A 22,500-nucleotide genomic window follows, 5' to 3' on the forward strand; every position below is an offset into this window, starting at 1 on the left:
GTCTCTGTCTGTGTGTCTCTGTGTGTCTGTGTGTCTGTCTGTGTGGGTCTCTGTCTGTCTCTGAGTGTCTGTGTGTCTCTGTCTGTCTGTGTGTCTCTGTGTGTCTGTGTGTCTCTGTGTGTCTGTGTGTCTCTGTCTGTGTGTCTCTGTGTGTCTGTGGGTCTCTGTCTGTGTGTCTCTCTGTCTGTGTGTCTCTACCTATGTTATGGACTTCATGTCCCACATAGAACCTCCACCGATGTCTCACCTTGTAGCAGTGACGTTCCAGGCGTGGTGGCTTCGGGAATGTTATCCCGGCTGTAAATGGAATGGAGGAATTCTGGAGTGCAGTCATTCTCATCTGTGATGTGAAGCACCACCTATAGGGAAGGACAGAGGAGAAAGGGTTAACTTGGATCGGCGATCGGGGGGAGTCTGTGGAAGTTCTTCTTAGTGTGAAGCTTTCACATGACAGTCATTTACACAATATGTGATTGTGTATGTGAGTGTTTGTGTGTATGTGTGTTTTCTCGGGCGTGCTGGCTAGGTTAATATAAATGAGTGTGTGGGAGGGTGAGGACCTAGTGGTAGTCAGGCACAGCTGCAGCCCAACCCTCTGAGCCGCTCCCCGGCCAAGCGGAACACAACATCACACAAACGCACACACGTGCGCACGCAAACACACACACTCACTCTTACAGATGCATGCACACACATTTACACTGAATCTCTGTGCACACACACATCATGTTTTTTATAGCTGTAAATATGACAGTCCTGAGGCGTAAGGAAGAGAGAGAGATCATTAAGGGGGAAGAGAAAGAGAGAGAAAGAAAAACTAGGAAGATAGCGACAGAGAGAGAGAAGGGGGGGGGCAGAAAGAGGAAAATATAGATCATGATAGGGCAGGATGGTGGTAGAGATTGAGTTAGTGAGATAGATAAGGGAAAGAGAGTGAGAGAGGTAAAGAGAGGCGGGGTAGTCCAGAGGTTCCCTGAGCAGTGTTAGTCATGCAGGATCCTCCCCCTCCAGTCTCCCACATGGGGGTGTTATCTCTGGGGACCAGCCTTGCCAGGGGGTAGACTGCTGCTGGTGGGCACACAGAGCAGCCATGGCAGACAGGGGGCTGGAGAAGCCAGCGTGGGCCCCAGTATGGAACTATGACTAGGCTAACACACTCATGCAACAACAACAAAAATGCACAAACTCCAACACCGCATTTGACAAACCTTCAAAATCTGAAGCAAATTGAAATCCTTTTTTTGTACTTTTACAGCTTTTACGGTATATCCAATTGGTAGTTACAATCTTTGCCCATCACTGCAACTCCCATACGGACTTGGGTGAGAGAGGCACGTCCTCCGAAACACGACCATGCCAAGGCCCGCTGCTTCTTAACACACTGCTAGGCCCGCTACAAGGAGTCGCTAGAGCGCGATGGGACAAGGAAATCTTGGTAGGCCAAACCCTCGTCTAACTCGGTGAAAGCTGGGCAAATTGTGCTTTACCTCAAGGTTCTCCCGATCATGGCCGGGTGTGATGCAGCCCGGGATCGAACCAGAGTCTGTAGTGATAGCACTGAGATGCAATGCCTTAGACTGCTGCTTCACTCAGGAGGCCACAAATTGAAATCCAAACTTGATGTCAATGCAAGACTAAGTGAAAATTTGCCCCAAAGACAACAATAACTTCAAACTCCAAACAATAAGGTTATGCTTGGCATCGATAGACTGAGACAAAATGTCTGACTCTTCCCCTAGTGCATCTATTCAATCAGACTGATTTAAAACATAGAGTTGTCCATTCTAGCCACTATTTCTACATTCTAAGCTGTGGGTAACACTAACACCCTCCCTCTCTCCACTCCTCCAAACACGGCAGACTGGATCCCCTTCTCACTCATACCTAATCACCAGCACTCCCTGGGTATCCCAATCCCTGTTAGAAAAACAGTCTGTTAAGACCCTCTTGGAGAGCCGCCACACACCGTGAGCCTGGTCCAACAGGAATCTGGTCTCATACTGCTGCCGTACTGTGTATGTGTGTGTGTGTGTGTGTTTGTGTGTGTGTGTGTTTGTGTGTGTCTGTGTGGGTGGCAGAAAGTGAGAGTAATAGTGATAATAAGAGCTAGTACAAGTGCTTAAGGAAGATTAGGAGGAGAAGCTGGGAGCGGAGAGAGATGGGGAGGAGAGAGATGGGGAGGAGAGAGATGGGGAGGAGAGAGATGGGGAGGAGAGAGATGGGGAAGAGAGAGATGGGGAGGAGAGAGATGGGGAGGAGAGAGAGGGAAAGAGACATGGAACTCTATGGGATGCCTGCTCCTCTTCCTACTCCTACCCGATGGGCTTGTATTAATGATAGCGGAGAGAGAGAGAAACAGAGGCAGAGAGAGACAGAGTGAAAGGAAAGACAAAGAGAGGGAGAGAGAGCAAACGGATTGAGGTCTTGACCACAGATGGTGTGAGCTTTGGACAGAGGAAGGTGACCATGACTGGTGCCCAGCTTATTGCCAGATTGCGGAGCCTGTTTATGTTGGTGTGTGTTGTGTCTGTATGTGTGCACTGTTACATCTGTGTTTAATGCATGTGTGTGTACTTGCAAGAGTTTCTGTGTTTGTCTACTCACGCTGTACATGTTTGTTTGTGTGTGTGTGTTTGTGGTGCCAAAGCGTTCCTCTGTGTCCGGCACACGTTGGCCACAGGGTCCTGCCTGGTTGCCAGGCACACGTTGGCCACAGGGTCCTGCCTGGTTGCCAGGCACACGTTGGCCACAGGGTCCTGCCTGGTTGCCAGGCACACGTTGGCCACAGGGACCTGCCTGGTTGCCAGGCACACGTTGGCCACAGGGTCCTGCCTGGTTGCCAGGCACACGTTGGCCACAGGGTCCTGCCTGGTTGCCGGGCACACGTTGGCCACAGGGTCCTGCCTGGTTGCCAGGCACACGTTGGCCACAGGGACCTGCCTGGTTGCCAGGCACACGTTGGCCACAGGGTCCTGCCTGGTTGCTAGGCACACGTTGGCCACAGGGTCCTGCCTGGTTGCCAGGCACACGTTGGCCACAGGGACCTGCCTGGTTGCCAGGCACACGTTGGCCCCTGGTTGCCAAGTCCATCTAAACAACTCAATCCGTGGATGTGAGCATCTGACAAACAAAGATGGCCACAGGGACCTGCCTGTTTCACAGGCACACGCTTACCTCAGGGTCCTGCCTGGTTGGGGAAACTGAAGCCAAACAAGGGACCTGCCTGGTCTGATTTAGGCAAAATTTTATTTTTAAAATCCTGCCTGGTTGCCAGGCATACAATATGATGTTAATTGTCCTGCCTGGTTATCTTCACATAATAGGAAAGCAAAGATAAACTGCCTGGTCTGAATAAATAAAAACAACAACTGACCTGTCCTTTCCCAGAATCTCCATAGAGCAGGGACCTCACCTGGTCTGCTGAGGCACACGTTGGCCACAGGGACCTTTCTGGTTGCCAAACGTTGGCCCCTGGTTGCCAAGTCCATCTAAACAACTCAATCAGTGGATGTGAGCATCTGACAAACAAAGATGTCCGCCCCGGGGGATTCCAATACGCCAGTTTCACAACAGCTTACCTCAACTGCCCTTGTGGGAAAGGAAACTGAAGCCAAACAAGGGGAAAGGGCACACCTGTTCTCATTTAGGTAAAATTTTATTTTTAAAATCTGAGGGAGACGTCATACAATATGATGTTAATTGTAAAACCTGAGATGATTATCTTCACATAATAGGAAAGCAAAGATAAACAACCTTCTGAATAAATAAAAACAACAACTGTCTCTCTGTCTCTTTCCCCAGAATCTCCATAGAGCCTTCACTGTATCTGTACTGAAGCTAGACGGCACCTATTTCTATTTCCAAACTTGCCACTGAGGCTACAGTCCAATCACCTGAACAGAATCACCATGCTACACTGGCTGACTCTCCATACTGTTGTTCTACATTATGTGACCACGGCTGACTCTCCATACTGTTGTTCTCCATTACGTGACAACGGCTGACTCTCCATACTGTTGTTCTACATTATGTGACCACAGCTGACTCTCCATACTGTTGTTCTCCATTATGTGACAACGGCTGACTCTCCATACTGTTGTTCTCCATTATGTGACCACGGCTGACTCTCCATACTGTTGTTCTACATTATGTGACCACGGCTGACTCTCCATACTGTTGTTCTACATTATGTGACCACGGCTGACTCTCCATACTGTTGTTCTACATTATGTGACCACGGCTGACTCTCCATACTGTTGTTCTACATTATGTGACCATGGCTGACTCTCCATACTGTTGGTCTACATTATGTGACCACGGCTGACTCTCCATACTGTTGGTCTACATTATGTGACCACGGCTGACTCTCCATACTGTTGTTCTACATTATGTGACCACGGCTGACTCTCCATACCGTTGTTCTACATTATGTGACCACGGCTGACTCTACATACTGTTGGTCTACATTATGTGACCACGGCTGACTCTCCATACTGTTGTTCTACATTATGTGACCACGGCTGTTGTTGATCTACATTATGTGACAATGGCTGACTCTCCATACTGTTGTTCTCCATTATGTGACCACGGCTGACTCTCCATACTGTTGGTCTACATTATGTGACCACGGCTGACTCTCCATACTGTTGTTCTCCATTATGTGACCACGGCTGACTCTCCATACTGTTGGTCTACATTATGTGACAATGGCTGACTCTCCATACTGTTGATCTACATTATGTGACCACGGCTGACTCTCCATACTGTTGTTCTACATTATGTGACCACGGCTGACTCTCCATACTGTTGTTCTACATTATGTGACCACGGCTGACTCTACATACTGTTGGTCTACATTATGTGACCACGGCTGACTCTCCATACTGTTGATCTACATTATGTGACAATGGCTGACTCTCCATACTGTTGTTCTACATTATGTGACCACGGCTGACTCTACATGCTGTTGGTCTACATTATGTGACCACGGCTGACTCTCCATACTGTTGATCTACATTATGTGACAATGGCTGACTCTCCATACTGTTGATCTACATTATGTGACCACGGCTGACTCTCCATACTGTTGTTCTCCATTATGTGACCACGGCTGACTCTCCATACTGTTGTTCTCCATTATGTGACCACGGCTGACTCTCCATACTGTTGATCTACATTATGTGACCACGGCTGACTCTCCATACTGTTGTTCTACATTATGTGACCACGGCTGACTCTCCATACTGTTGATCTACATTATGTGACAATGGCTGACTCTCCATACTGTTGGTCTACATTATGTGACAATGGCTGACTCTCCATACTGTTGGTCTACATTATGTGACAATGGCTGACTCTCCATACTGTTGGTCTACATTATGTGACAATGGCTGACTCTCCATACTGTTGTTCTCCATTATGTGACCACGGCTGACTCTCCATACTGTTGGTCTACATTATGTGACAATGGCTGACTCTCCATACTGTTGTTCTCCATTATGTGACCATGGCTGACTCTCCATACTGTTGGTCTACATTATGTGACAATGGCTGACTCTCCATACTGTTGTTCTACATTATGTGACCACGGCTGACTCTCCATACTGTTGTTCTACATTATGTGACCACGGCTGACTCTCCATACTGTTGTTCTACATTATGTGACCACGGCTGACTCTACATACTGTTGGTCTACATTATGTGACCACGGCTGACTCTCCATACTGTTGATCTACATTATGTGACAATGGCTGACTCTCCATACTGTTGTTCTACATTATGTGACCATGGCTGACTCTCCATGCTGTTGTTCTACATTATGTGACCACGGCTGACTCTCCATACTGTTGATCTACATTATGTGACAATGGCTGACTCTCCATACTGTTGATCTACATTATGTGACCACGGCTGACTCTCCATACTGTTGTTCTCCATTATGTGACCACGGCTGACTCTCCATACTGTTGTTCTCCATTATGTGACCACGGCTGACTCTCCATACTGTTGATCTACATTATGTGACCACGGCTGACTCTCCATACTGTTGTTCTACATTATGTGACCACGGCTGACTCTCCATACTGTTGATCTACATTATGTGACAATGGCTGACTCTCTATACTGTTGGTCTACATTATGTGACAATGGCTGACTCTCCATACTGTTGGTCTACATTATGTGACAATGGCTGACTCTCCATACTGTTGGTCTACATTATGTGACAATGGCTGACTCTCCATACTGTTGGTCTACATTATGTGACAATGGCTGACTCTCCATATTGTTGTTCTACATTATGTGACCACGGCTGACTCTCTATACTGTTGTTCTACATTATGTGACCACGGCTGACTCTCCATACTGTTGATCTACATTATGTGACAATGGCTGACTCTCCATACTGTTGTTCTACATTATGTGACCACGGCTGACTCTCCATACTGTTGATCTACATTATGTGACAATGGCTGACTCTCCATACTGTTGTTCTACATTATGTGACAATGGCTGACTCTCCATACTGTTGTTCTACATTATGTGACCACGGCTGACTCTCCATACTGTTGTTCTACATTATGTGACAATGGCTGACTCTCCATACTGTTGTTCTACATTATGTGACCACGGCTGACTCTCCATACTGTTGTTCTACATTATGTGACAATGGCTGACTCTCCATACTGTTGTTCTACATTATGTGACCACGGCTGACTCTCCATACTGTTGATCTACATTATGTGACAATGGCTGACTCTCCATACTGTTGTTCTACATTATGTGACCACGGCTGACTCTCCATACTGTTGATCTACATTATGTGACAATGGCTGACTCTCCATACTGTTGTTCTACATTATGTGACCACGGCTGACTCTCCATACTGTTGTTCTCCATTATGTGACAATGGCTGACTCTCCATACTGTTGATCTACATTATGTGACCACGGCTGACTCTCCATACTGTTGGTCTACATTATGTGACAATGGCTGACTCTCCATACTGTTGGTCTACATTATGTGACAATGGCTGACTCTCCATACTGTTGTTCTCCATTATGTGACCACGGCTGACTCTCCATACTGTTGGTCTACATAATGTGACCACGACTGTGGAGCAGCATAGGGGGGCAGGTTGGACGTTCTCTACTGCAGCTGACCATGGCTATAGTTGATGTTTCCTCAAATGGGTCTATTCCCCATCAATACTACTCCAACGGAAAGTACACACACACACACAGACACGCAGGCACACACACATACACCTTCAGAGCACATGCATAGCTCCTTTGAGTGAATTAGCCAAGCTGACTGGAGCCTAAGGGGAACTGGTGGATTAGTGAGATGCCATTTGTGTGTATAAGTCAGCCATCTGGGTAGGAGCAGGTGTGTATAGAGGTGAGTGTGTACTGTTTATGTGTGACTGTGTGTGCGTGTGTGTGTGTGTGTGTATGCGTGTGTATAGTTGCGTGTGTGTACCTCTGCCACACCGCTGAGGCCTGTGTCTGGCTCGGAGGCCCTGACTTGCAGCGTGTGGAGTGTGTGTCCACTCTCAAAGTCCACTGTCCGGGTGAGGCTGAGAGCTCCACTCTCCTGGTTGACACTGAACAGGTTGCCAGGGTTCACCAGCAGCATGTAGGAGAGAGTCTTCCTCTGGAAGGAGACGGCCCCCACCATCGCCACACTGCAGGGGGAAACAGGAACGGGATGTCAAAAGGAGATACAGTATACCGGAAGTGATGTCATCGGGAGATGCATTAGATAGGATGTGATGTCATAAGGAGACACATTAGAGAGGATGTGATGTCATAAGGAGACACATTAGAGAGGATGTGATGTCATAAGGAGATACATTCGCGAATGAAATAGATCTCCAGGGAGCAAGAAATTATCCACCTTCAGTCTGATATCATCGCTCTCATCTCATCCATCATTTTTTTATTGGATTTCTGGATTAAGACACACACTTGCACCTACCACACCCACGTAAACATGCACCTACCACACCCATGTAAACATGCACCTACCACACCCACATAAACATGCACCTACCACACCCACGTAAACATACACCTACCACACCCACGTAAACATGCACCTACCACACCCATGTAAACATGCACCTACCACACCCACATAAACATGCACCTACCACACCCACGTAAACATACACCTACCACACCCACGTAAACATGCACCTACCACACCCACGTAAACACGCACCTACCACACCCACATAAACATGCACCTACCACACCCACGTAAACATGCACCTACCACACCCACGTAAACATGCACCTACCACACCCACGTAAACATGCACCTACCACACCCACGTAAACATGCACCTACCACACCCGCGTAAACATGCACCTACCACACCCACGTAAACATGCACCTACCACACCCACGTAAACATGCACCTACCACACCCACGTAAACATGCACCTACCACACCCACATAAACATGCACCTACCACACCCACGTAAACATGCACTTACCACACCCACGTAAACATGCACCTACCACACCCACGTAAACATGCACCTACCACACCCACGTAAACATGCACCTACCACACCCACGTAAACATGCACCTACCACACCCACGTAAACATGCACCTACCACACCCACGCAAACATGCACCTACCACACCCACGTAAACATGCACCTACCACACCCACGTAAACATGCACCTACCACACCCACGTAAACATGCACCTACCACACCCACGTAAACATGCACCTACCACACCCACGTAAACATGCACCTACCACACCCACGTAAACATGCACCTACCACACCCACGCAAACATGCACCTACCACACCCACACAAACATGCACCTTCCACACCCACGCAAACATGCCTCCTACCACACCCACGCAAACATGCACTGACACGCACGGGGTGGCAGGAGATTAAGACATTGTGCTCCAGTCACCAGAGCCCTGGGGAGGTAGGCACACACACACACACACACACACACACACACACACACACACACACACACACACACACACACACACACACACACACACACACACACACACACACACACACACACACACCATGTAGAGAGGGGCAGGAGATGAAGACATTGTGCTCCAGTCACCAGAGCCCTGAGGAGGCAGGTTCTCACACACACACACACACACACACACACACACACACACACACACACACACACACACACACACACACACACACACACACACACACACACACACACACACACACACACACACACACACACACACACACACACACACACACACACCATGTAGAGGGTGGGAAGGAGATGAAGACATTGTGCTCCAGTCACCAGAGCCCTGAGGAGGCAGGTTCACACACACACTTTGCCCTTCATGTTTATCCTAAAGTTTATTTTAATACATATTTGAATTAGCCACACTTTCATATTCTGAGCCCTGGGACAAAATGATGCATCTGCGTCCCTCCTTCACCCCCACCTTCATAACCCCCCCCCCAACACATGACACATAATGCAGAGGAATCATCCACGTTCACACAATCCTTTGGTTTCCCCTCTAATGAGCAGCAGAGGCGGCACACAACCACAAACACTCACACACACACATAACAAGCACAATACACAAGCAAAAATACATGTACATACACATATGCAGAACACACGTATTCATTGGTTCACTGATGCTCTTACCCCACCTCCCTCATTGTGAAATGATCCTATTCCTAACTCACATCCAGCAGTTATTCCTGTCCAATGTCACCTGTAAAGCCCTAGTTCATTCACCTTCCTAGTAGTCTACAATCACAGCCTATTCCCCATATAGTGCACTCGGTGGCTTAGCCCATTCCAATATCTCCAAACCCAGGGTGTACTCACGCTTGGCCCACGGGCGTGTTCTCTGGGACAGTCAGGGTGTAGGAGGCGTTGGTGAACTGTGGGGGGCGGAACCCTGCCAGAATAGCCACTGTTGCAGGGGGACCCTTCCTGCCCTGCGTGTCGACCACCTGCACCTTCAGCGTGTACTCCCTGCTGGGGGTCAAGGGTCGGCCTGTGGTCCTGACCTCCCCAGAGCTGCGGTCCACTTCAAACGAATCCTCGCCGCCTAGTTACGGGATATAAGCAACACGTATAAACACACAGACACACATGGTTCTTCCAAGTGACTCAAAGGTTTCTTGAAGGGATAGTTGACCCCCAAATTAAAGTTGTTCTGTGTTTTCACACCTCAACACACAGCTTGCCCCGGGGCCTTATAGACAATCATGTGAGTGATATCACGTAGCAGAGACAGCTGCGCAGAAATGGACATCCCTAAGACATTGCTGATTTCTTGGGCTGGGGGGCTGGTGTGTGTGTTTATTTGTGTATAGAGATGGGGGTAGAGGACCCTTCTGCCAGCTGGGGCTGTGTGTGTGCGGTGTGTGTGTGTGTGCATGTGTTATCGGGTTAACATCCAGCCTCTGATCTTTCTCTGAGGAGAACAGGACGACAGGGTCATCTTAATACATGTCCCCCTGGGCAGCAGCATCAACAGAAGAGAAAGAGAGAGAAGAGGAGGGGGAGGAAGAGAAAGAAAAAGATGAGGAGGAGGACGAGAGAGAGAGAAGAGGAGGAGGAGGAAGAGAGAGAGAGAAGAGGAGGAGGAGGAGGAGGATGAGGAGGAGGCAAAAGAAAGAGAAGAGGAGAATGAAGAGAGAGAAGAAGAGGAGGAGGAAGAGAAAGAAAGAGAAGAGGAGGAGGAGAAAGAGAAAGAAGAGGAGGAGGAGGAAGAGAGAGAGGAATAGGAGGAGGAAGATAGAGAAAAAGAAGATGAGGGGGAGTAAGAGAGAGAGAGAAGAGGGGGAGGAGGAAGAGGAAGAGAGAGAGAGAAGAGGAAGAGAGAGAAGAGGCGGAGGAGGAAGAGAGAGAAGAGGAGGAGGAAGAGAGAGAAGAGGAGGAGGAAGAGAGAGAAGAGGAGGAGGAAGAGAGAGAAGAGGAGGGGGGGAAGAGAGAGAGAGAAGAGGGGAGGAGGAGGCAAAAGAAAGAGAAGAGGAGAAGGAAGAGAGAGAAGAAGAGGAGGAGGAAGAGAAAGAAGAGGAGGAGGAGGAAGAGAGAGAGGAATAGGAGGAGGAAGAGAGAGAAAAAGAAGATGAGGGGGAGTAAGAGAGAGAGAGAGAAGAGGGGAGGAGGAAGAGGAAGAGAGAGAGAGAAGAGGAAGAGAGAGAAGAGGCGGAGGAGGAAGAGAGAGAAGAGGAGGAGGAAGAGAGAGAAGAGGAGGAGGAAGAGAGAGAAGAGGAGGAGGAAGAGAGAGAAGAGGAGGGGGGGAAGAGAGAGAGAGAAGAGGGGGAGGAGGAGGAGGAAGAGAAAGAGAAGAGAAGAGGAGGAGGAAGAGAGAGAGGAATAGGAGGCACACAGCTGCTGGTAGCCAGGGACATGTAACTAATCAAAGCTGCTGGTAGCCAGGGACATGTAGCTAATCACAGCTTCTGGTAGCAAGGGACATGTAGCTAATCACAGCTGCTGGTAGCCAGGGACATGTAGCTAATCACAGCTGCTGGTAGCCAGGGACATGTAGTCAATCACAGCTGCTGGTAGCCAGGGACATGTAGCTAATCACAGCTGCTGGTAGCCAGGGACATGTAACTAATCACAGCTGCTGGTAGCCAGGGACATGTAGCTAATCACAGCTTCTGGTAGCCAGGAACATGTAGCTAATCACAGCTGCTGGTAGCCAAGGACATGTAGCTAATCACAGCTGCTGGTAGCCAGGGACATGTAACTAATCACAGCTGCTGGTAGCCAGGGACATGTAGCTAATCACAGCTGCTGGTAGCCAGGGACATGTAGCTAATCACAGCTGCTGGTAGCCAGGGACATGTAGTTAATCACAGCTGCTGGTAGCCAGGGACATGTAACTAATCACAGCTGCTGGTAGCCAGGGACATGTAACTAATCACAGCTGCTGGTAGCCAAGGACATGTAGCTAATCACAGCTGCTGGTAGCCAGGGACATGTAGCTAATCACAGCTGCTGGTAGCCAGGGACATGTAGCTAATCACAGCTGCTGGTAGCCAAGGACATGTAGCTAATCACAGCTGCTGGTAGCCAGGGACATGTCGCTAATCACAGCTGCTGGTAGCCAGGGACATGTAACTAATCACAGCTGCTGGTAGCCAAGGACATGTAGCTAATCACAGCTGCTGGTAGCCAGGGACATGTCGCTAATCACAGCTGCTGGTAGCCAGGGACATGTAGCTAATCACAGCTGCTGGTAGCCAGGGACATGTAGCTAATCACAGATGCTGGTAGCCAGGGACATGTAGCTAATCACAGCTGCTGGTAGCCAGGGACATGTAGCTAATCACAGCTGCTGGTAGCCAGGGACATGTAACTAATCACAGCTGCTGGTAGCCAGGGACATGTAACTAATCACAGCTGCTGGTAGCCAGGGACATGTAGCTAATCACAGCTGCTGGTAGCCAGGGACATGTAACTAATCACAGCTGCTGGTAGCTAGGGACATGTAACTAATCACAGCTGCTGGTAGCCAGGGACATGTAGCTAATCACAGCTGCTGGTAGCCAGGGACATGTAACTAATCACAGCTGCTGGTAGCCAGGGACATGTAACTAATCACAGCTGCTGGTAGCCAGGGACATGTAGCTAATCACAGCTGCTGGTAGCCAAGGACATGTAGCTAATCACAGCTGCTGGTAGCCAGGGACATGTAGCTAATCACAGCTGCTGGTAGCCAGGGACATGTAGCTAATCACAGCTGCTGGTAGCCAGGGACATGTAACTAATCACAGCTGCTGGTAGCCAGGGACATGTAACTAATCACAGCTGCTGGTAGCCAGGGACATGTAGCTAATCACAGCTGCTGGTAGCCAGGGACATGTAACTAATCACAGCTGCTGGTAGCCAAGGACATGTAGCTAATCACAGCTGCTGGTAGCCAGGGACATGTAGCTAATCACAGCTGCTGGTAGCCAGGGACATGTAACTAATCACAGCTGCTGGTAGCCAGGGACATGTAGCTAATCACAGCTGCTGGTAGCCAGGGACATGTAACTAATCACAGCTGCTGGTAGCCAAGGACATGTAGCTAATCACAGCTGCTGGTAGCCAGGGACATGTAACTAATCACAGCTGCTGGTAGCCAGGGACATGTAACTAATCACAGCTGCTGGTAGCCAAGGACATGTAGCTAATCACAGCTGCTGGTAGCCAGGGACATGTAACTAATCACAGCTGCTGGTAGCCAGGGACATGTAACTAATCACAGCTGCTGGTAGCCAAGGACATGTAACTAATCACAGCTGCTGGTAGCCAGGGACATGTAACTAATCACAGCTGCTGGTAGCCAAGGACATGTAGCTAATCACAGCTGCTGGTAGCCAGGGACATGTAGCTAATCACAGCTGCTGGTAGCCAGGGACATGTAGCTAATCACAGCTGCTGGTAGCCAAGGACATGTAGCTAATCACAGCTGCTGGTAGCCAGGGACATGTCGCTAATCACAGCTGCTGGTAGCCAGGGACATGTAACTAATCACAGCTGCTGGTAGCCAAGGACATGTAGCTAATCACAGCTGCTGGTAGCCAGGGACATGTAGCTAATCACAGTAGCTAATCACAGCTGCTGGTAGCCAGGGACATGTAACTAATCACAGCTGCTGGTAGCCAGGGACATGTAGCTAATCACAGCTGCTGGTAGCCAGGGACATGTAACTAATCACAGCTGCTGGTAGCCAAGGACATGTAACTAATCACAGCTGCTGGTAGCCAGGGACATGTAACTAATCACAGCTGCTGGTAGCCAGGGACATGTAACTAATCACAGCTGCTGGTAGCCAGGGACATGTAACTAATCACAGCTGCTGGTAGCCAGGGACATGTAACTAATCACAGCTGCTGGTAGCCAGGGACATGTAGCTAATCACAGCTGCTGGTAGCCAGGGACATGTAGCTAATCACAGCTGCTGGTAGCCAGGGACATGTAACTAATCACAGCTGCTGGTAGCCAGGGACATGTAACTAATCACAGCTGCTGGTAGCCAGGGACATGTAACTAATCACAGCTGCTGGTAGCCAGGGACATGTAACTAATCACAGCTGCTGGTAGCCAGGGACATGTAACTAATCACAGCTGCTGGTAGCCAGGGACATGTAGCTAATCACAGCTGCTGGTAGCCAGGGACATGTAGCTAATCACAGCTGCTGGTAGCCAGGGACATGTAGCTAATCACAGCTGCTGGTAGCCAGGGACATGTAGCTAATCACAGCTGCTGGTAGCCAGGGACATGTAACTAATCACAGCTGCTGGTAGCCAGGGACATGTAGCTAATCACAGCTGCTGGTAGCCAGGGACATGTAGCTAATCACAGCTGCTGGTAGCCAGGGACATGTAGCTAATCACAGCTGCTGGTAGCCAGGGACATGTAGTTAATCACAGCTGCTGGTAGCCAGGGACATGTAGCTAATCACAGCTGCTGGTAGCCAGGGACATGTAGCTAATCACAGCTGCTGGTAGCCAGGGACATGTAGCTAATCACAGCTGCTGGTAGCCAGGGACATGTAGTTAATCACAGCTGCTGGTAGCCAGGGACATGTAGCTAATCACAGCTGCTGGTAGCCAGGGACATGTAGCTAATCACAGCTGCTGGTAGCCAGGGACATGTAGCTAATCACAGCTGCTGGTAGCCAGGGACATGTAGCTAATCACAGCTGCTGGTAGCCAGGGACATGTAGCTAATCACAGCTGCTGGTAGCCAGGGACATGTAGCTAATCACAGCTGCTGGTAGCCAGGGACATGTAACTAATCACAGCTGCTGGTAGCCAGGGACATGTAACTAATCACAGCTGCTGGTAGCCAGGGACATGTAACTAATCACAGCTGCTGGTAGCCAGGGACATGTAGCTAATCACAGCTGCTGGTAGCCAGGGACATGTAGCTAATCACAGCTGCTGGTAGCCAGGGACATGTAACTAATCACAGCTGCTGGTAGCCAGGGACATGTAGCTAATCACAGCTGCTGGTAGCCAGGGACATGTAACTAATCACAGCTGCTGGTAGCCAGGGACATGTAGCTAATCACAGCTGCTGGTAGCCAGGGACATGTAACTAATCACAGCTGCTGGTAGCCAGGGACATGTAACTAATCACAGCTGCTGGTAGCCAGGGACATGTAGCTAATCACAGCTGCTGGTAGCCAGGGACATGTAGCTAATCACAGCTGCTGGTAGCCAGGGACATGTAGTTAATCACAGCTGCTGGTAGCCAGGGACATGTAGCTAATCACAGCTGCTGGTAGCCAGGGTCCTTCTGTAGCTCAGTTGGTAGAGCATGGCGCTTGTAACGCCAGGGTAGTGGGTTCGATCCCCAGGACCACCCATACGTAGAATGTATGCATCACATGACTGTAAGTCCAGGGACATGTAACTAATCTGCTGCTGGTATATTATTATTATTATTATTATATTATTGGTATTATATTATATGTAGCTAATCACAGCTGCTGGTAGCCAGGGACATGTAGCTAATCACAGCTGCTGGTAGCCAGGGACATGTAGCTAATCACAGCTGCTGGTAGCCAGGGACATGTAGCTAATCACAGCTGCTGGTAGGTAGCCAGGGACATGTAACTAATCACAGCTGCTGGTAGCCAGGGACATGTAACTAATCACAGCTGCTGGTAGCCAGGGACATGTAACTAATCACAGCTGCTGGTAGCCAGGGACATGTAACTAATCACAGCTGCTGGTAGCCAGGGACATGTAACTAATCACAGCTGCTGGTAGCCAGGGACATGTAACTAATCACAGCTGCTGGTAGCCAGGGACATGTAACTAATCACAGCTGCTGGTAGCCAGGGACATGTAACTAATCACAGCTGCTGGTAGCCAGGGACATGTAGCTAATCACAGCTGCTGGTAGCCAGGGACATGTAACTAATCACAGCTGCTGGTAGCCAGGGACATGTAGCTAATCACAGCTGCTGGTAGCCAGGGACATGTAACTAATCACAGCTGCTGGTAGCCAGGGACATGTAGCTAATCACAGCTGCTGGTAGCCAGGGACATGTAGCTAATCACAGCTGCTGGTAGCCAGGGACATGTATGTAGGGACTAATCACAGCTGCTGGTAGCCAGGGACATGTAACTAATCACAGCTGCTGGTAGCCAGGGACATGTAGCTAATCACAGCTGCTGGTAGCCAGGGACATGTAGCTAATCACAGCTGCTGGTAGCCAGGGACATGTAGTTAATCACAGCTGCTGGTAGCCAGGGACATGTAGCTAATCACAGCTGCTGGTAGCCAGGGACATGTAGCTAATCACAGCTGCTGGTAGCCAGGGACATGTAACTAATCACAGCTGCTGGTAGCCAGGGACATGTAGTTAATCACAGCTGCTGGTAGCCAGGGACATGTAGCTAATCACAGCTGCTGGTAGCCAGGGACATGTAGCTAATCACAGCTGCTGGTAGCCAGGGACATGTAGCTAATCACAGCTGCTGGTAGCCAGGGACATGTAACTAATCACAGCTGCTGGTAGCCAGGGACATGTAGCTAATCACAGCTGCTGGTAGCCAGGGACATGTAGCTAATCACAGCTGCTGGTAGCCAGGGACATGTAACTAATCACAGCTGCTGGTAGCCAGGGACATGTAACTAATCACAGCTGCTGGTAGCCAGGGACATGTAACTAATCACAGCTGCTGGTAGCCAGGGACATGTAACTAATCACAGCTGCTGGTAGCCAGGGACATGTAACTAATCACAGCTGCTGGTAGCCAGGGACATGTAACTAATCACAGCTGCTGGTAGCCAGGGACATGTAACTAATCACAGCTGCTGGTAGCCAGGGACATGTAACTAATCACAGCTGCTGGTAGCCAGGGACATGTAACTAATCACAGCTGCTGGTAGCCAGGGACATGTAACTAATCACAGCTGCTGGTAGCCAGGGACATGTAGCTAATCACAGCTGCTGGTAGCCAGGGACATGTAACTAATCACAGCTGCTGGTAGCCAGGGACATGTAGCTAATCACAGCTGCTGGTAGCCAGGGACATGTAACTAATCACAGCTGCTGGTAGCCAGGGACATGTAACTAATCACAGCTGCTGGTAGCCAGGGACATGTAACTAATCACAGCTGCTGGTAGCCAGGGACATGTAACTAATCACAGCTGCTGGTAGCCAGGGACATGTAACTAATCACAGCTGCTGGTAGCCAGGGACATGTAACTAATCACAGCTGCTGGTAGCCAGGGACATGTAGCTAATCACAGCTGCTGGTAGCCAGGGACATGTAGCTAATCACAGCTGCTGGTAGCCAGGGACATGTAGCTAATCACAGCTGCTGGTAGCCAGGGACATGTAGCTAATCACAGCTGCTGGTAGCCAGGGACATGTAGCTAATCACAGCTGCTGGTAGCCAGGGACATGTAGCTAATCACAGCTGCTGGTAGCCAGGGACATGTAACTAATCACAGCTGCTGGTAGCCAGGGACATGTAACTAATCACAGCTGCTGGTAGCCAGGGACATGTAACTAATCACAGCTGCTGGTAGCCAGGGACATGTAACTAATCACAGCTGCTGGTAGCCAGGGACATGTAACTAATCACAGCTGCTGGTAGCCAGGGACATGTAACTAATCACAGCTGCTGGTAGCCAGGGACATGTAACTAATCACAGCTGCTGGTAGCCAGGGACATGTAAATAATCACAGCTGCTGGTAGCCAGGGACATGTAAATAATCACAGCTGCTGGTAGCCAGGGACATGTAACTAATCACAGCTGCTGGTAGCCAGGGACATGTAGCTAATCACAGCTGCTGGTAGCCAGGGACATGTAACTAATCACAGCTGCTGGTAGCCAGGGACATGTAACTAATCACAGCTGCTGGTAGCCAGGGACATGTAACTAATCACAGCTGCTGGTAGCCAGGGACATGTAACTAATCACAGCTGCTGGTAGCCAGGGACATGTAACTAATCACAGCTGCTGGTAGCCAGGGACATGTAACTAATCACAGCTGCTGGTAGCCAGGGACATGTAACTAATCACAGCTGCTGGTAGCCAGGGACATGTAACTAATCACAGCTGCTGGTAGCCAGGGACATGTAACTAATCACAGCTGCTGGTAGCCAGGGACATGTAACTAATCACAGCTGCTGGTAGCCAGGGACATGTAACTAATCACAGCTGCTGGTAGCCAGGGACATGTAACTAATCACAGCTGCTGGTAGCCAGGGACATGTAACTAATCACAGCTGCTGGTAGCCAGGGACATGTAACTAATCACAGCTGCTGGTAGCCAGGGACATGTAACTAATCACAGCTGCTGGTAGCCAGGGACATGTAACTAATCACAGCTGCTGGTAGCCAGGGACATGTAACTAATCACAGCTGCTGGTAGCCAGGGACATGTAACTAATCACAGCTGCTGGTAGCCAGGGACATGTAACTAATCACAGCTGCTGGTAGCCAGGGACATGTAACTAATCACAGCTGCTGGTAGCCAGGGACATGTAACTAATCACAGCTGCTGGTAGCCAGGGACATGTAACTAATCACAGCTGCTGGTAGCCAGGGACATGTAACTAATCACAGCTGCTGGTAGCCAGGGACATGTAGCTAATCACAGCTGCTGGTAGCCAGGGACATGTAACTAATCACAGCTGCTGGTAGCCAGGGACATGTAGCTAATCACAGCTGCTGGTAGCCAGGGACATGTAACTAATCACAGCTGCTGGTAGCCAGGGACATGTAGCTAATCACAGCTGCTGGTAGCCAGGGACATGTAACTAATCACAGCTGCTGGTAGCCAGGGACATGTAACTAATCACAGCTGCTGGTAGCCAGGGACATGTAACTAATCACAGCTGCTGGTAGCCAGGGACATGTAACTAATCACAGCTGCTGGTAGCCAGGGACATGTAACTAATCACAGCTGCTGGTAGCCAGGGACATGTAGCTAATCACAGCTGCTGGTAGCCAGGGACATGTAACTAATCACAGCTGCTGGTAGCCAGGGACATGTAACTAATCACAGCTGCTGGTAGCCAGGGACATGTAACTAATCACAGCTGCTGGTAGCCAGGGACATGTAACTAATCACAGCTGCTGGTAGCCAGGGACATGTAACTAATCACAGCTGCTGGTAGCCAGGGACATGTAACTAATCACAGCTGCTGGTAGCCAGGGACATGTAACTAATCACAGCTGCTGGTAGCCAGGGACATGTAACTAATCACAGCTGCTGGTAGCCAGGGACATGTAACTAATCACAGCTGCTGGTAGCCAGGGACATGTAACTAATCACAGCTGCTGGTAGCCAGGGACATGTAACTAATCACAGCTGCTGGTAGCCAGGGACATGTAACTAATCACAGCTGCTGGTAGCCAGGGACATGTAACTAATCACAGCTGCTGGTAGCCAGGGACATGTAACTAATCACAGCTGCTGGTAGCCAGGGACATGTAACTAATCACAGCTGCTGGTAGCCAGGGACATGTAACTAATCACAGCTGCTGGTAGCCAGGGACATGTAACTAATCACAGCTGCTGGTAGCCAGGGACATGTAGCTAATCACAGCTGCTGGTAGCCAGGGACATGTAACTAATCACAGCTGCTGGTAGCCAGGGACATGTAACTAATCACAGCTGCTGGTAGCCAGGGACATGTAGCTAATCACAGCTGCTGGTAGCCAGGGACATGTAGCTAATCACAGCTGCTGGTAGCCAGGGACATGTAACTAATCACAGCTGCTGGTAGCCAGGGACATGTAACTAATCACAGCTGCTGGTAGCCAGGGACATGTAACTAATCACAGCTGCTGGTAGCCAGGGACATGTAGCTAATCACAGCTGCTGGTAGCCAGGGACATGTAACTAATCACAGCTGCTGGTAGCCAGGGACATGTAACTAATCACAGCTGCTGGTAGCCAGGGACATGTAACTAATCACAGCTGCTGGTAGCCAGGGACATGTAACTAATCACAGCTGCTGGTAGCCAGGGACATGTAACTAATCACAGCTGCTGGTAGCCAGGGACATGTAACTAATCACAGCTGCTGGTAGCCAGGGACATGTAACTAATCACAGCTGCTGGTAGCCAGGGACATGTAACTAATCACAGCTGCTGGTAGCCAGGGACATGTAACTAATCACAGCTGCTGGTAGCCAGGGACATGTAACTAATCACAGCTGCTGGTAGCCAGGGACATGTAACTAATCACAGCTGCTGGTAGCCAGGGACATGTAACTAATCACAGCTGCTGGTAGCCAGGGACATGTAACTAATCACAGCTGCTGGTAGCCAGGGACATGTAACTAATCACAGCTGCTGGTAGCCAGGGACATGTAACTAATCACAGCTGCTGGTAGCCAGGGACATGTAACTAATCACAGCTGCTGGTAGCCAGGGACATGTAACTAATCACAGCTGCTGGTAGCCAGGGACATGTAACTAATCACAGCTGCTGGTAGCCAGGGACATGTAACTAATCACAGCTGCATTGTTCCTGTCACTCACTTCTTTTGGATTTTTCATTATTTTTTATTTTAATTTTAATTTTTATTTCAATCTATATCAATTGTATTTTTTCTTTGTTATCATTTATTGTACATTATCGCTATCTTAGGGATGTCCAACACCTAGTACCCTAAAAATAGAACACTTGCATGTCATCCTTTCATTAAATGCTATTATCTCATCAGAGTTTAGCTATCTAATGTAATCAAATGTAATGTAAAATGGACACTATTTAAAGGTTGTATCAATTCAATCACAATGTTGATCGACATTTCACTCACCGTCCAGTAGCAGGAAGTGGGCGTTTCCTATTGTGCCGTCTCGTTGGCGGGCGGTGAGGCGGTAGACCACAGAGCCTGGTGCGGCGTCAGGTCCCACTGCTCCCAGGTAGGGCTGGGGGAACATGCCCCACTGCAGGTCTGCCAGGGTGGGCACACTAAGGGTCAGCCTGCAGAGGTACCACTCATCACCTACAGACAGAGAAAAGATAAAGAGATTACGGGTCAGGGTCAAACGTCAGAGATAACAGTTGGTACAATCAGGGGGACGTGGAATCACTACTAAGAGGTTGTCTGAATGAATTGTAGGCATATGAGCTAAATGCATTCTGGGAAAGTGGAGGACTAGTGTCTGCTGAAGCTCCTAATCCTTTGATGATGATGTCATTGGGTCTGAGTCCTCCTTTTAGCCAAAAACAAACCATGTCTGTGCCACTTCCCACCATTGTGCTTTGACTTTTCCAAACACATCCATCCATCTCTCCCTTTCAAAGTGTTTGCGATCCCTTAATCTCTCCTTAATCTTATTTGCCTCTCAAAATCAATTTCTCAACCATCCGCTGGTGTCACCTTCCCCCCCTGACGGCAGCCACAGCCCTTGGATGACGCTGGACCCATTCTCTGGATGGAGACAAATGGCCAGAGGCAACAAGGCTGATAGGTTCCCTGTTTCCATCCCAGGCTGAAGGGCTCTCCCTCCCTCGTCTGTTTCCTCGCTAGCAGCTATCTGCTGTCTGAGACGGTCGCTTCCCCCGAAGCCTTAGCAGTCAGTGAAAATAATGACATTTTCTTTACAAACCCATCACCCTCTCTTTCTATCGCTCTGCAGACTAGCATGTTTCCTACAAAACACACTGTCTGATAGCACACAGAGAGGGAGAGAGAGAGAGAGAGAGAGAGAGAGAGAGAGAGAGAGAGAGAGAGAGGAGAGAGAGAGGGAGAGAGAGAGAGAGAGAGAGAGAGAGAGAGAGAGAGAGAGAGAGAGAGAGAGAGGAGAGAGAGAGAGAGGGAGAGAGAGAGAGAGAGAGAGAGAGAGAGAGAGAGAGAGAGAGAGAGAGAGAGAGAGAGAGAGAGAGAGAGAGAGAGAGAGAGAGAGGGGGAGAGAGAGAGAGAGAGAGAAGGGGGAGAAATAGAGAGACAAAAGGGGAGAAATAGAGAGAGAGGAAAGAGGTGGGGAAGGGCAGAAAGCAAGTGCGTGCTCTCAGAAGGCGTTCAGAAGTTCAGAAAAGACTCAGAGAAGGGGACTCCAGGCTGTGTGTTGTTGCTGCTTGTCGTCTGGTTTTGGGAGAGTTTGTTTTGTCTGCAGACTTGTGCTTCGTGTTGTTTGCAATGTCTGGCGCGAAGGAGAGACAACAGCAAATAAGAGGGAGCTTCACATCTGAGGGACGCAGGGAAGCGGCGGGTAAAAAGAGAGGGAGAAGAAAAGAGGAAGAGGGGAGGAAGACACAGGGGAGGGTGGAAGCCTTCTTGACAGGTCTTTTCAGCACAAGGCTCTAGATTCTTGTATTGCTATTTTGTAATTCAGTGGATGGACGTGGTTGTTTGGCGCTGTGAGGCTTATACAGCAGTTGGCTATGTATGAATTCCTCCACAGACATGAATGACTCTTCATTATGATAGCGGTGTCTTGATCCTTGGTCCACACGACTGAACACACACTAAGTACATGCCAAACACGCATATATATACATAAATGCATA

The 22,500-nt window shown here is 49.2% G+C and overlaps 1 protein-coding gene across 1 annotated transcript in view; it reads right to left on the minus strand.

Moving 5' to 3' along the window:
* Window positions 1-22,500, minus strand: part of LOC123998339 (neural-cadherin-like) — a 164,421-nt gene that overhangs the window by 68,879 nt on the left and 73,042 nt on the right. Inside the window, exons 2-5 of the mRNA XM_046303461.1 lie at window positions 20,804-20,992; window positions 9,874-10,099; window positions 7,480-7,684; window positions 248-359 (exon numbers count right to left, since the gene is read on the minus strand). Coding sequence (XP_046159417.1) covers window positions 248-359; window positions 7,480-7,684; window positions 9,874-10,099; window positions 20,804-20,992 — 732 coding nt within the window. The remainder of the gene's footprint in view (window positions 1-247; window positions 360-7,479; window positions 7,685-9,873; window positions 10,100-20,803; window positions 20,993-22,500) is intronic.

Source organism: Oncorhynchus gorbuscha, linkage group LG15 (genome assembly GCF_021184085.1).
Source record: "Oncorhynchus gorbuscha isolate QuinsamMale2020 ecotype Even-year linkage group LG15, OgorEven_v1.0, whole genome shotgun sequence".
Classification (NCBI taxonomy): Eukaryota; Metazoa; Chordata; class Actinopteri; order Salmoniformes; family Salmonidae; genus Oncorhynchus; species Oncorhynchus gorbuscha.